Genomic DNA, 16,745 nt, shown 5'->3' with positions numbered 1-16,745 from the left:
CCAGTTTTTTGTATATTCGATTGACCATTCGGTTGCCATTACAAAGTCTATAGGGTCGCCTATACAGGGTGTCCCGAAAACATTGGTCATAAATTATACCACAGATTCTGGGGTCAAAAATAGGTTGTTTGAACCTCACTTACCTATATACAATAGTGCACACAAAAAAGTTACGCCTTTTGAAGTTACAAAATAAAAATCGATTTTTTTTCATATATTGAAAACTCTTAAAGATTTTTTTATTAAAAATGGATATGAGGCATTTTTGTGGCAGCTTCATCTTAAAAAAAATTACAGTGAAATTTGTGCACCCCATAAAAATTTTATGGGGTTTTGTTCCCTTAAACCCCCCCCCCCATCTTTTGTGTACGTTCCAATTAAATTATTATTGTGGCACCTTTAGTTAAACACAATGTTTTTAAAACTTTTTTGCCTCCTAGTACTTTGCTGATAAGCCAGCGTTTATTGAGATATTTTGAGTATTTGTCGAATCCACCACATATTTGTATATGGTTAAGTACGATTATAGAGACCTGTTAATATTCTGAAAATTTATTTATAATTTACATTTTTAGGTATATTTTAAAAAAGAAGCCACATCTCGATAAAAGGTGACTTATCAAAAAAAGACTAAGAGACAAAAGTTTTAAAAACAGTGTGTTTAACTAATGGTACCACAATAATAGTTTAATTGGAACGTACACAAACATTTGGGGGGTTTAAAGGAACAAAACCCCCATACAATTTTTATGTAAATATATTAAAAAAGAAGCCGCATTTCGATAAAAACTCGCTTATAGAAAAAATACTAAGAGGCAAAAAAGTTTTAAAAACGTTGTGTTTAACTAATGCTACCACGATAATGAATTAATTGGAATGTACACAAAAGTTTGGGGGGGTTTAAGGGAACAAAACCCCCATAAAATTTTTATGGGGTGGACAAATTTCACTATAATTTTGTTTTAAGATGTTCCTACCATAACAATGATACATGTCTATTTTCAAGAAAAAATCTCTAATAGTTTTCGATATATTGAAAAAAATCGATTTTTATTTTGTAATTTTAAAGGACTGTAACTTTTTTTGTGAGCACATTTGTACCAAGGTAAGTTAGGTTCAATCGAACTATTTTTGACCCCAGAATGTGTGGTAAAATTTATGACCAATCTTTTCGGGACACCCTGTATATGCTCTACGTGTACTTGGGCAGTCCTGAACTATGTGTCTTATCGTCTGTCTTGCAGCGCCGCAGTCAAAAGAAGGCGAAGGAAGTTTACACCATCTCCAGAGGGAGTCGTCGCGTTTTCCACAGTTCGTTCTAAATCGATTAAGGGTTGCCGAAATCATACAGTGACGTTCAAATTCGCCAGGGTTTTCTATGATGTCCGGTAGACTGTGGTAATGCGGATCTCTTTTGCTTCCCCAATCTTGTCTCCATCGGGTATTTAAGTCAAACTGGGATTTCTGCAGCGGTTGAGCAGATTCTAGAGGGAGTAACCTGAATCGGAGACGGTTTCCAAGAATATCGGGGATGTCCTTGTGGACTTGAGCGGCGTAGGTTGGGTGGTGCTTAGTGATGAGCAAAACAAGAACAAGACCAAGACCAGGCTAGTCTTGGTCTTGGTCTTGTTCTTGCAAGCTTGGTCTTGGTCTTGGTCTTGCAGCTAAAAGGCAGTCTTGGTCTTGCACTAGCCGGTCTTTTTCTTAGTCTTGGTCTTGCTGCAAGAGTCTTGCTGGTCTTGCTTTTTTGGCAGTAATAATTTGAACCAAACAATTTCGAATAAAATGTACATTGAAATAAATAAAGATGTGAAGAATGAAACTATATTTTTTACTTAAAAATTTTAACAGAATGTAGAAGGTAGTCTCAAATGGATACCAATTTTAACATTATACAGTCACCTAATGACCTAATTATGTCTCTCTATGTAAAGAGATTAGAGTATATTTTTATAATAGTAATGTTTATCAGTAGGAAAAACCTGCATTTACAACCCTTGTTGCAATTGCTGGCCTTCGGTTGTGCCACGTTGTGTTTGCATGCTGTCGATACCTGCCGCCTGCCTTCAGACCACGTCTTGAGTCTGGATTATTGTTTATAATCCGGTCAACTTAGACATCAAAATAGTTGGCAAATAACAAAAATTGCCGGAGAGCCAAATTTTGGTGGAGAGCTAGAGGTTACCATAACAAATAAATTTGTAAAAGTCCCCATCGATCCCATGTGTGCAACAAAAGTTATTCGGGATCGAAGGTTAAAATTTGAGATTTTTTGGATTTTTCTCGAAAACGGTAAGTTTTATCAAAAAAAAACATCAAACCAAAGTTGTAGATCTTAACATTCTCTACAAAAATTATCCTTACAATTTTTTTCCTAAGAGTTACCATTCCTGAGATATCGTGATTTTAAAAGTTACTTTATACATATGTACATTATACTATAATGTATAAATAAGCCACGTATATACATAATGTGGCACTTAAAGACAAGTATAAAAATGCCTATTTGTGTCTCTTTTATATAATATATTATACTATTCTGAAAATATTTCTTCAAAAGATAATCAGTCCCAAACTGAATTTCCTCTATCCATGTGACCTTGAAAAACATTTGGCTATACCATTGTTTAAAAAAGAACAGATTGTCTGTTGTAAACAATGGCTACAGTATTGTCCGTAGGTCTTGTTCATATTACAGTTTCTTTTAGTGCTAAAAGTTCAGTTCAAGTGAATATAATACTTATTACAAACGTCTCCATTTATCAGACATTACGGGCTTACAGTGACAGCAATATTTGACAGCTACAGTGACTCATCGACAAAGAATATTAAAGCTGCAGAACAACGTCGTCGAACTAAAAAAACATCATCGGGTTCCGAGATTATCTTTGATGAAAATATAACAGTTCCAGCGAATCAAAAACAATTTTTCGCTAACATTAATAATAAATCTCGTTTCATTTTCATGTTAACTGACAAATTAACAGCTGCGAATATTGAAGTGAAACAAGCTAAAAATGACGCAGATGCCCTTATAATTGAGACAGCAATTGAAAAACTTAAGGCAACAAACACAACAATTGTAGTCGGTGAAGATGTTGATTTGTTAGTACTGCTTACTGCAAGGCCTCCAGTAGACAGAGTTATTTATTTTCTGAAACCTGGAAGGGCTCAACAGCGAACAGAGATATATTCTTCGAAAAGTTTATCGGCTTAGCCCAAATGCCAAAAGTACATTTTATTTTTACATGCGATAACCGGCTGCGACACTACGTCAGCAATGTACAGAAGGGGCAAAACGTCAGTACTTAAATTATTTGAAAAAAAAAAAGATTTGACTGACTGCTGTCAAGTTTTTACAGAACTTGATTTCACACCGCAATCAATATTTACGGAAGGAATTCGCTTTTTTCTTGCGGTTTATGGAGCTCCAAAAAATTAGTTGTTTTGATAAATACCGATACTTAACTTTGGTAAAAATTACGCGAAACAAGAAACAAGTACAACTATCATGTCTTCCTCCAACATCAGCATCTGCTTTTCAACATTTGTATCGAGTATATTATCAAGTTCAAACATGGCTAGGCAATGAACTGAATCCAGAAGACTGGGGTTAGAAATTAATAGATAATATTCTGGAACCGATTAAAACCTTACTCCCAACTGCTCCAGAAAAAGTCCTTAACACTATTTTTTGCAATTGCAAAAAGGTTTTAGTGTCAAATGTGAATGTAAAAAAGTCGGGTTGCTGTGTTCTCTAGCGTGTTCCAGTTTAGTACAACAGAGGAAGGCTCCTGTGATTTTAATGAAGAGACCAATGACCCAGTCCCATTTAAACAATCTTTGAACATCCGGCAAGAAAAAGAGGAAGAAGATGAAATCGAAGAAGACTTGACTGTTGAAGTAGACTTTCAAGAATATGAATCTGATTAAAATATCTAAAGAAATCAAAACAATTGTTAACCTAATAATCAATAGCAATATCAATAATCAATATCAATAATAATGTAATATCTAGAACTTGACCGGTATTGTTTCCTTAAATTATCCTAAAATTGTCAAAACAGTTAGTGGAGTAGGCCTACTGAGGAACCACGGTAAAAAAAATGCGCCGAGTACACTACCTCACAGGTGCTGTGGAAACGTGTGCATATCATGTATAATGTGACTCTTAGAATCGCGATATCTCAGGAATGACAACTCTTAGGAAAAAAACAGTAAGAACTATTTTCGTAGAGAATTTTAAGATCTACAACTTTGGTTAAAGGTTCTTTTTTGATAAAACTTACGGTTTTCGAAAAAAATCCAAAGAATCTCAAATTTTGACCGGAATAAAAAAGTCGGGTTGCTGTGTTTTCTGGCGTGTTCCAGTTTAGTACAACAGAGGAAGGCTCCTGTGACTTTAATGAAGAGACCAATGACCCAGTCACACTTAAACAATTTTTGAACATCCGGCAAGAAAAAGAGGAAGAAGATGAAATCGAAGAAGACTTGACTGTTGAAGTAGACTTTCAAGAATATGAATCTGATTAAAATATCTAAAGAAACCAAAACAATAGTTAACCTAATAATCAATAGCAATATCAATAATCAATATCAATAATAATGTAATACCTAGAACTTGATCGGTATTGTTTCCTTAAATTATCCTAAAATTGTCAAAACAGTTAGTGGAGTAGGCCTACTGAGGAACCACGGTAAAAAAAATGCGCCGAGTACACTACCTCACAGGTGCTGTGGAAACGTGTGCATATCATGTATAATGTGACTCTTAGAATCGCGATATTTCAGGAATGACAACTCTTAGGAAAAAACAGTAAGAACTATTTTCGTAGAGAATTTTAAGATCTACAGCTTTGGTTAAATATTCTTTTTTGATAAAACTTACCGTTTTCGAAAAAAATCCAAAAAATCTCAAATTTTGACCTTTGACCCCGAATAACTTTTGTTGCACACATGGGATCGATGGGGACTTTTAAAACTTTATTTGTTATGGTGTACCCTAGCTCTCCACCAAAATTTGGCTCTCCGGCAATTTTTGTTATTTCAAATGTCTATATAGACCGGGTTATCTGGACACTTTGAAGGTTGAGAAAATGCAAACCGTTTGACTTAATCAAAACGACTTAAAAATGTAACCAAAATATTATGTATTTTAAAAATTCGATATTGTTTAAGGTTTCTTAAAATGTCAGTATATATTATTGAACTAAAAAAATAAAGTTAAAAAAATAAAAACCAATTTTTCTCAAAAAAGTGAAAGAGTCTTGCAGGTTGGTCTTGGTCTTGCGTGGTCTTGCAAGGTTCGGTCTTGGTCTTGGTCTTGTTCTTGCAAGCTTGGTCTTGGTCTTGGTCTTGTTCTTGCAAGCTTGGTCTTGGTCTTGGTCTTGCAACCAAAAGGCGGTCTTGGTCTGGGTCTTGGTCTTGCTGCAAGACCAAGACCAAGACCGCAAGACCAAGACCAGTCTCGCTCATCACTAGTGGTGCTGTATTACTAAGGGTAGGTAGCCACATTGTAGGGCTGAGCTAAATAATTGTGCCTGTTATCATACGCATAGCGAGGTTTAATTGAATGTCGATCAGGTGGATATGCCTGCTATTTAGCCACACTGGTGCACAGTATTCTGCCACCGGATATATCAGGCCAAGAGCAGAGGATTTTAAAGTAGTTAGTCATTACGGACAAGTTATTAAATTTTATTTACAGACAGCTAATTAAAAATAAGTTTAATTATTATTTTTTTGCAGCTTCGCACAGGACACGAAGTTTCAATTAAGATACTTAATCAATGACACCTATCACGAAGATAGAGGCCCAATTTTCTTTTATACGGGAAATGAAGGTGATATTAAAAATTTTGCGAAGAACACAGGGTTCATGTACGACATAGCCCCGACATTCAGTGCTTTACTGGTATTTGTTGAACACAGGTAAATAATTTTATTACATTTTGTATTTATTTAATTAGAAACATACAAGTAATACTATTTGTTGAAAATCGTTAATCCTATAATTACTTTTTACCATCACAGTATATTTATTTTACTTTTTTACTTATCTGAATATCAGAAATATATCGAATTGAAAAATCGTCTTTTTCTTCTTTTTTATTTTCTATGTTCTGTCAGAACGTTGGTTATCATTATACCTATCTTAATTTTATTCACTGCCACCCTAAACAGCATGCTTGTGTCAACCCCATACTAATCTCTCAAGTTCTTCAACCACGAGGTTCTTTTTCGCCCTGGACTGGGTTTTCCTGCTATTTTCTCTTGAATAATATTTTGTAGCAACCTCTATTTTAGAGCTCTCATTACATTATCCGAAATACTCCAGCTTTCTATTCTTGATGCTTTTTAAAATCTCAGTATAGTAGTCTTGCTGAGACGTTCTATTATTGTGGAGTTTCCAATCTTCTCCACCCAAGTAACTTTTAAAATTCTTCTATAGCACCATATTTCTAAAGTCTCAAGGCCATTTAGATGGATTTTATTCACAGTCCAGGACTCGACACCATAAAGTAAACCGAGAACACGTAGCAGCGAAGTAGGTAAAGCCTCAATGACAATTTTAAGCCTCTGTTACATAATACCTTGGACATCCTTCTAAAAGCGGCTCTGGCTGCTCTATCCTAGATCTAATTTCGCCGTGAGTCTCTACGCTACAATTTAATTGACATCAAAGATAAACAATTTGATCAACTTTCTCAAATTTTTTATTATTTACATATATATACGTTTTTATATTCCGTTGTTTACTTATTACGAGTATTTTGGTGTTTCGTATATTTAGATCCAGACCTGCTTTCTTACAACTCGGCGGTAAGAGGCATCCCTGCCGTACTCCTTTTTTTATATTAATAGGCTGTGATTCCGAACCGTCTACTAAAACTGATGTCGTTTGATTTCAATACAAAGTACCCCGCACAAACCTTATGGAAATTAGGTCCCAGTGGATTTAGTTCATACTTTGGAAAAATACTCTTTGAAGCATCCTGATAAAAAGTTCTTATGGGCACATCTCGATCGTATGGAGGATTTTCAAGATATAGAGGCACAAACTCGGAAAATTATAAGATTTGCCGTGTATTCCAATTCCCTGAGTTACTGGTTATCTGGCAACATGTAGAAGTTTGGATTAAATAAAAGTACTAGTAGTCTAGATTAATTCCTGGTTATCCAATGACGACCTTTACTTTGACCTTGACCTTCAACGGATGTCATCTTCTAGAGTTTCGAGGGTTTTCAGCAATAAATTGATATATACAGATTACTCATGGGTTTTTGAGATGGCTAAACACGAATATGCCATCAGAATTCCTCCGGAGGACGTGGTGGCCAAAACTACTGCAAGGGATGTCATCTTCTAGAGTTTCGATGGTTTTGGCATTTAATTGATGCAAATGAACTACTGGAGGGTTTTTTGAGGTCGCTAAACACGAATATGCCACCAGAACCGACTCCCGGAGCACTTGGTTTTCAAGGTCAATGAAAGGGGCTCCTGGAGTTTCGAGGGTCTTCGGTAATACATTGATCCAAACGGATTACTCATAGGTTTTTAGAGTTGCTGAACACGAATACCCCATTAGAACAGACATCTGAGTACCTGGTGCCTAAGTCACGTCATGCTTTGGAGAATCGAGAGATTTCGGTACCAAATTAATGTAAACTGATTACTCACAGATTTTTGAGGCTGTCATGGGTAATTCATTTGTATCAATTTAATGCCGAAAACCCTCGAAACTCCAGAAGATGACGTGCCGTAGGCACTGAGATTCATGGGTCGGATCTGATAGTGTATGCATGTTGAGCAACCCCAAAAATCTAAGAGTAATCCATTTGATTCATCCAAAACTCCAGAAGATAACCTGTCTTAGGTACCAGGTGCTCCTGTGTCTATGCTGATCACGTCTTCGTGTTCAGCAACCCAAAAACTTATAACTAATCCATTTGCATTAATGTAGTGCCCAAGACCCTCGAAACTCCAGGAGCCCCTTTCATTGAACTTGGAAACCAGGTGCTCCGGGAGTCGGTTCTGGTAGCATATTCGTGTTTAGTGACCTCAAAAAACCCTCCAGTAATTCATTTGCATCAATTAAATGCCGGAAATCATCGAAACTCTAGAAGATGACGTCCCTTACAGTGGCCCTAGCCACCACGTGCTCCGGAGGTCAATTTTGATGGCATATTCGTATTTGGCGGTCCCAAAAACACATCAATAATCTGTTTATATCAATTTAATGCCGAAAACCCTTTAAACTCTAGAAGATGACATCCGTTGAAGGCCAAGGTGAAAGTAAAGGTCACCATTGGATAGCCAGAAAAAAATCCTAGACTACTTGTACTTTTCCTTGATCCAAACTTCTACATGTTGCCAGATAACCAGTAACTCAGGGAATTTGAATTGGAAAAGTATCTTATAATTTTCCGAGTTTGTGCCTCTATATCTTGGAAATCCTCCATACGATCGAGTCGTGCCCATGAGAACTTTTCATCACAATGCTTCAAAGAGTATTTTCCAAAAGTATGAACTAAATCCCCTGGGACCTAATTTCCATAAGGTTTGTGCGGGGTACATTGCAATTATGCGAACATCTCTGCCGTCCAAGCCAACGTCTCCTAGAACTTCTATTAATGTTGAGTACTTAACACGATGAAATGCCTTTCGAAATCAACAAAACAAGAGTATATGTCTACAGATATATCACATTTCTGATAAAATACATTTATCTTAAACAATGCGTCTATTGTTCCAAACCCGTTACGGAAACCAAACTGTGTGTCACTTAGGTATTCCTCGCATTTGTTTTAGATACGGCCATGTTTTACCTTCAAAAAATTTTCAATAAAAAGTTTGACAAACTGATGGTTCTATAATTAGCACAGAGTTTTGCTGCTGTCTTCTTAGGTAGACCTATGAACAATGAATTGGACCAACCATCAGGTAGGTGTCCGCTGGTATAAGTGGTATTGAAAAACGAAGTTATAGCCTCTAAAATATTGCTATCATTTACTAGTTTAGTTATAACAAAGAATATATACTAAGGTCTATATTCTTTGGTTATATTATTTCAGTTGGAATTTCATCAGGACCTGTCGCTTTGCCATTTTTTGATGATTGTTTGGCTTTTATTACCTCAGAGCGTGTTATTAGGGGTCCGTCACAATTAGTAATATCCGGAGGTGAACTACTCCTATCGTCTTCGAATAGAATCGCAACGTAATTTTCCCATTCTTTAAGTTTGTCCCCTACTTCAAATATTACTTTACCATGTTCATCATCTGAGACAGCTTCTAGAAAAGGGATGGGAGTATAACATATCCATACACAATCTCTTCATATACTTTCGACAGGCATATGACAGCGTAGAAAGAAGCCAAGTATGGAATGCCATGGCGGAGTTCTCAATACCAAAGAAACTCATTCGGATGACTAAAGTCTTTATGGAGGGAGGAATATCAAAAGTACGTGTAAATAATAAACTGTCTGACAGCTTCGAAATGAACAGTGGACTCAAACAGGGTGATGCGTTATCTCCACTACTTTTTAACCTTGTATTAGAGAAAGCCATGGAGTCGGCCGAAATAAAACAGAACTGCTATAGGATCAAGGTTTCAAGTTATTACTAGCATACGCAGATGACATTGATCTCGTTGGAGACTTCATCCGATCCATAAAAGCCATTTTCAACAAGGTGGAAGGAGCAACAAGCGAAGTAGGGCTGAGGATTAATGAAGAGAAGACGAAATATATGTGTATAAATAGAACGACACGAAGAGACAGGATTGGACAAAATTTGACGGTCAATACCTTCAATTTCGAAAGAGTACAACGTTTTAAGTATCTGGGGGCCGTAACCACAGCTGACAACGATGTTACTGAAGAAATAAAAGATAGAATCCAATCAGAAAATCGCTGTCTATTCGCACTGGATAAGCTTATAAAATCAAAAACTCTTACAAGAATTTCCAAGATCAAAATCTATAAATTAATTGTCAGACATGTACTAAAATATGGTTGCGAAACGTGGACCATGACCAAATCAAACGAACAAAAGCTCAGACGTTTTGAACGAAAAATACTTTTCGGACCTCACCACGACATTAACACAAACCAGTATAGGATCAGAACTAACTTCGAATTAAAAGAACTCTACAATGACACCGATATTGTCCAAGAAATTAAATCACAGCGACTAAGATGGGCAGGCCACTTGCACAGACTTCATAACGAGAGTCTTGTAAGACTGGTATGGGAGGAGATTCCTACAGGCAAATGACCACTCGGACGTCCCAGAATGCGATGGAGAGATTCCAAGTAGCTCTCCGAAAAATGAACAGTCGATTTGACCCTAGGTTGATGGAAGACCGAACAAATTGGAAGAAAGTTGTACAGTCAGCCAGGACCCACCCAGGGTCGTAGCGCTACGTGATAATGATGATGATGATGATGTTCATCATGTAGCAATGCATTTTGTTTCCTATTGACGATACCAGCCGCTTCTTCCATTTTTTAAATTAAACGTGATTAATTTTAAAAAGTTTCAAGTTCTTCAATTTTACGACACTCTTTGGCTAGTTAGGGTGTTTATGGTAATCGCTGAGCAAACTGAAATATACGTCTCTTGCTTTCGTTTCACGGCGAAATTCTTTTGTATTAATTCTACTTCCAACTAAGTATAGAGACCATGTTTTCATTGGAATTTTGCCACGTTGAATAGACGGAAAGTAATGTGCAAATTATAGACCTCCCCTAGTCTTCTTTAATTCAACAATCGTATGGTTTGCAAGTAATGCAAACCACGAAGGCGTAACCAGAAAACCAGAAACCATTAAATGTTTTATTTTCTTCGGAAATAAAATTTCGAGTTGAATTATTTGCTTCGTAATTTTATCTTCTCATACTATTCTTCATTTTTCTGTTTTCTTGCCTTAATTATTTAATACATTTCAATATCATTCCCCTTTTTTTATTGTAGTTTCAGTATAATATTTCACCTCGAATAATCTCGAATTTTTGATTCCAGCTTAATATTTGGTTGTCTGTATAGCACACTAATCTGTACGTTATTTTTTTTTGCTTTATTCATGCCATGAAGATTTTTCTTAGGATTCTTATGCTAATAGGGATATCTTATTTCTGCTGGTCATTTCCCATGTCTCTTAGCTATGCATTATTACAAATCTGAGAATAGTAAACTACCTGTTCTTTTGGAGTTTTAGGCCAGTTCTTGATACTATTTACCTTCTCTAATAGGAATTACTTAACTTTATTTCGGAAATCATTATTATTTTGACATATTTCGATTCAAGGTCAATAATAAAAGTATCTTCAATCTGTAATTTTATTCTTTTTCTTATAGTACCTATCCATTTCGTGTGTTGGCAACCATCATGCCAATCGGTATTTTGCATCCTGACGTTCGTACCAAGGTATGTGTATGTTTTTACTTTTTCTATTTGCTAAAACTGACACTGATTCGTTCATATTCTGCTCCTACTTATAGGTCATCATACATTTTGTTTTCTTAATTTTTAGTCACAATTCACATGTCTGACTTACTTCTGTGATCTTATTCATTAACACCTGGAAGGCTTCATGACTGTTAGCGAATACCACCCTGTCATCCACGTATCTGATGTTATTGATACATTCTCCCTTAATTAAAATTCCGGCTTCAACATCCTCTACTGCTTCTTGAAGGACTTCCTCAGAGTATGTATTGAAAAGCAGCAGAGGTAACAGTATACAAAAAAATCCACAAGGAAAGAGTTTTCCTGTAGTTGGCTGTATACCATATAATACAAAAAACAAAAATCCTGTATAAAAGATATATTTAAAATCCCTCAAAAGGGTCACATCAAAATCACAACATAACTAGTTTTCGACTGGTTTACCAGTCATCATCATTGTTAACTTAAAAGAATATAACGTGCAATGTACATGCTAACCACCAAAATATTGTTTGACAAAAATATGTGGGTCAAAGCCCAGTAAAAGTTGTCCGTCAAGGAAACATTGGTTTAAAATGTTAAAAAAAATAGGACGTTTAAAATATTTGGCTAATCTGCCCCAGGTAACATCTGAGCTTTGGATATGACTTGTTCACATGTTAAAAGTATGACGTCAATTAAACAAGTATGCCGTCATACTTTTAACATGTGAACAAGTCATATCCAAAGCTCAGATGTTACCTGGGGCAGATTAGCCAAATATTTTAAACATCTTAGTTTGATGTAACATTTTAAACCAATGTTTCCTTGACGGACAACTTTTACTGGGCTTTGACCCACATATTTTTATCAAACAATATCTTGGTGGTTAGCATGTACATTGCACGTTATATTCATTTTAGGTAAACACTTATGATGACTGGTAAACCAGTCGAAAACTAGTTATGTTTTGATTTTGATGTGACCTTTTTGAGGGATTTTAAATATACATTTTATACAGGATTTTACTGTTTTTTGTAAAAGTATACGTTTATATTGGACCCCAGGTTTCATTGTTATATCGTCGGATACAAATCGTCAGATTCCCCTGTCTCTGTGCGAATAGACGATGTTTGGTTCTAGTAAATATTGCTAATACTCGTATATTTGAGATAATATTTGTTAACATCTCCATCAGCTTATCCTGCTTTACTGTATCGAATGCTTTATGGTAATCAATGAAGCATGCATAAATAAGTATCGAAATTCACGTCTCTCCATCGTTGAAATAGCATTTGAATGCTAAACAGGGCCTCTCTCGTACCCACAGTATCCCGAAAACGAACCTATATACCTAGGCTGAGCTTTACTTTAACCCGGCACCTGCCACGTGGCTTTGCAAGGCGCCAACTGCCACGTGGGGTGCTCACAGCACCCCTTAAAAATTGTCTGTGATCTACTTGTTTAAAAAACAAAATAATGTGTTGAGTTTTATTTATTTAGCGTATGGACTTTCTCAGTACGATAAATACACAAATATAATATATATACATATATACACACACATATACACATATACACATATATTATTCAAACACCAAAACATAATGAATGAATCTAAATATTAATGTCCAATTTACATAGCCATTCAATTGCATCTGGGGAGCATTCCACAAAGTCCTGGAGGTTTCCACGGTAGGCCCGATTTAGGCAATCTGAAACACAATGACTTATGGTCTGTCTAAGCGATCCACAATCACACTGTGGACTTTCTGCACGACCCCATTTGAACAGAGAATCAGCACATTTACCATGTCCGGTACGTATGCGATTAAGCCTCGTCCAGGTGGGCCGGGGCAGACCCGATCCGATGAAACCCTGGGTTGGGGTGGATATCTGAATATAGTCTGCTGCTATTGTTGGCATCCATCTTGTGGACCATTGCCTTTGTATATCATAGGAATCACCAATTGTTCGGGCAGTTCTGATTGGAGGATTTCTAGACCTCAGTCGCTGGTGCTCTTTTGAGATGTCTGGTATGTCTTGATGGATTGGTAATTGTATGTTGGCTACAATTTTCTGATACTCTCTCACTAATGCTGCTGTACGGCGTAGATCTGGTGGGGCAATATTGCTCAAAGTAGGCAGCCATCTCACTGGGGTTGATTTTATTGTTCCAGTGATTAATCTCATGGTTTGATTAAGTTGGACATCGATTTTGTTTGTATGTGCACTATTTAACCATACTGGTGCACAATATTCTGCCACTGAAAAAACCAAAGCTAGAGCAGAGGTCCGAAGAGTATCTGCAGAAGCACCCCAAGTTGTTCCAGCAAGTTTTGTTATTATATTATTTCTTGTTCTCAGTTTACCGGCTGCGTTTGTAAGATGGCTTTTGAAGGTGAGTGTTCTATCAAGTGTGATGCCTAGATATTTGGGGTTGTTGTTATGTTTGATAGCTACATCATTTAGAGTTACATTGAGGGTATCGCCCGCAAGTTGGTTCGACAGGTGAAAGAGACAGGTTTCAGTTTTGCTTGTGTTAGGACGTAAGCGCCAGTTCTTAAAGTAGTTACTAAGTGTAGTTAGGTCCTCGTTTAGAGCTCGTTCTCCAGCTTCCTTACTATTATCTTGGAAGCCAATGGCCAGGTCGTCTGCATAAGCGAATTTTCTCGATTTTGTTTCAGGTATATCCGCCGTATAAAGGTTAAATAATGAAGGAGCTAGCACTGAGCCTTGAGGTAAGCCGTTGTTAAGTTTTCTAACGCTTGTGTTGAGTAACACAAGAATATAAATAAACATGTTTTATTACCTTATTAGCCACTAATATGTTATAAAAGTTAAAAAATAAAATGAAAAAGGTGTTATATATAAGCAAACTAGCAGGTACCAAGCCATAATAAATGAAGTCAAGTAAAATATCTAAAAAAATTAATATTTAGTGAGTATAGAGTCTACATTAATAATTTAAATCAGTTATTTCAATAAAAAATGTAAATTTGACCTGTTGATCAAAAATACAAAAAAAAATTTAAAACTTAAAGTGCCAGATGATGACACCCCAATTCGACTTGAAAGCTATAAGTTCAGAATGACACTAAATAACCACTTTAAACACTAATACATATATGCTATATAATATTATAGAAAGCTATTATGACGCACAGTTCGGTTACCAAACTTGAAATACCAAATATTTGATCAAAATGTGTTATGGGATGCTGGTAGCACCCCACGTGGCAGGTGCCGGGTTAAACAGCTTATATATGCTTTTCTGTATGATGTTTAACAATAACTATATAACATCGCTCATGCTAATGGTCCGGAAATCACTGCTGGATATCGATTTTGGAAGCGTGTCGTGTTTTTGTTCCAACAACCCTATATCTTCATATTGTGATTTTAACCAATTTACCTTTAATATTTGTTGCACATTCTTCTGCTGTTCTTAAATTTTCTAAATTCTTCCTGTGTTACCCCTTCCTTTTTTCCTATTTCTGCAATATTTTGTTTTCCAATAAAAATAAATATCCTAGCTGATAATTGTCTTTAAAAATTTTGACATTATTTTTTCAAGTATTGCTTGTGTGAATGAAGATCTAATATTATTGTTTATGTAATTTAGATATTATGGCGAGTCATTGCCATTTGGCAATCAATCTTACTCATCCATTGACAAGTTGGGGTATCTTTCCTCTCAACAAGCACTAGCAGACTTCGTATATGTAATAGAAGCATTGCAGGAACAATATGCTCATAATCAAAAGAATCTTCCTGTCATAGCGTTTGGGGGTTCCTACGGAGGGATGTTATCCAGTTGGATCAGAATGAAGTATCCCAGCTCTGTGTTGGGAGCAATAGCAAGTTCTGCTCCCATTTGGCAGTTGGGAGGACTGACTTCGTGCGAGATATTTAATAGGATTACTACTAGTGTATATGCAAGTTTTGGAACAGATAAATGTACAAATGGTATTACAAATGTTTGGAAAACAATAAGGTAAGAAATTGTTTTATTTTCAGTTCATCGTACATACAAATCGTACATGTTTTATTTATATCGACATAAACTATATACAGGGTGAGTGAGAAGGAAAGCACCAAACTTTAAGACTGTATAATATAAAGTAGTAATAAATAAAAATAACTCATATTATGTTGTTATTCGATTTTCATTTGTTTTAGAGTTATAGTGATAATAAAAAAATTATAATCTTGATAGGCCTGGGTCCAGCATACCAAAAAAGTTGATTAATAGCAAATTGAAAATTTGTAAATAGCTTAACGGTGTCTAATCGGACAAATTTTTATGTATGGAAACATAGGAACAAGAGAAGTTTTAATTGTGAAATATGATTTTAATTTTGGAACGTGTCATCCTGACAAGTTTATCTCACAATGAAACACTAAAAACTTTTGTTTTCTACACTTCCACAAAATTTATTATTTACAACTATGTGACTACAGCTGTTTCGGCAGAGTGCCTTTCTCAAATGATATAATTTACAATGTGTTTGCCTTTTTAAGTCTCTAACTGAAGAGGTTGAGGAGTGGGGAGCTGTTTGTCTCGAGTTGGTCATTCAGAATTATATCAATATTTTTCAGTATATTAATTTCCATAGATTCTAAAAAAGATAGCTTAAGGCCTTTATTTTGGATATGCAGAATTTGAAACCCTTCATTGAAAGAATGATTATGATGTAGAAGGTGAAGTGCGTATATAGAAGTGTCTGTTTTTCTATTGTTGAAAGCCCTTTTGTGTTCTACTATCCGTTTGTCAAAAGTTCTGCCAGTTTGACCGATGTACGTTTTCGGACAATCACCACAAGTTAGTTTGTACACACCACTCTGTAGTTGCTTTCTCTTTCGGCTTTTATTGTTCTTAATATATTTGCTTCATAATCATACATCTCCAAGTCGAGCAAATGGCACCTTGCGGTGTTTCAAGTAGCATGAGGAATGATGGGGAGGTTGCTAGTCCCACGCATCATCTGTTGAGTTCCGTCCAATTTTGTTTACTAGTTTTCTTCATTCTCTTCTCTTGTTTGCTATCTTTTAATATATTTGCTTAAGTTGTTGTTAGTTCTGAAAGCTGGTATTATTCCTTTCTTTTTTATGTATCTGGCTATTTTTGTTGTTTTCTTGCCAGTATATGTGAGAGAGCAGAAGGTACTGGGTTCTTTCTGTGGTGGTGGATACACTAATTTCAGGGCTTTCTTATGGAGTTTTTGATTTAAAATTTTGTTAACTGTTTGTTCGTTATAGCCGTTGTTGACTGCTATTTGTTTAATGATGTTTAGTTCTATCTCGAAGTT

At 35.9% G+C, this 16,745-nt stretch overlaps 1 protein-coding gene across 1 annotated transcript in view; it reads left to right on the top strand.

The window, feature by feature from the left end:
- LOC114330227 (lysosomal Pro-X carboxypeptidase) overlaps positions 1–16,745 on the top strand; it is a 90,344-nt gene that overhangs the window by 29,472 nt on the left and 44,127 nt on the right. The window contains exons 2-3 of the mRNA XM_028279551.2: positions 5,749–5,931; positions 15,059–15,430. Coding sequence (XP_028135352.1) covers positions 5,749–5,931; positions 15,059–15,430 — 555 coding nt within the window. The remainder of the gene's footprint in view (positions 1–5,748; positions 5,932–15,058; positions 15,431–16,745) is intronic.

The sequence above is a fragment of the Diabrotica virgifera genome, chromosome 7 (assembly GCF_917563875.1).
Source record: "Diabrotica virgifera virgifera chromosome 7, PGI_DIABVI_V3a".
In the NCBI taxonomy this organism is placed as follows: domain Eukaryota; kingdom Metazoa; phylum Arthropoda; class Insecta; order Coleoptera; family Chrysomelidae; genus Diabrotica; species Diabrotica virgifera.
The sequence above is the reverse complement of the archived record's forward strand: the minus strand, read 5'-3'. Positions and strand labels throughout refer to the sequence as shown.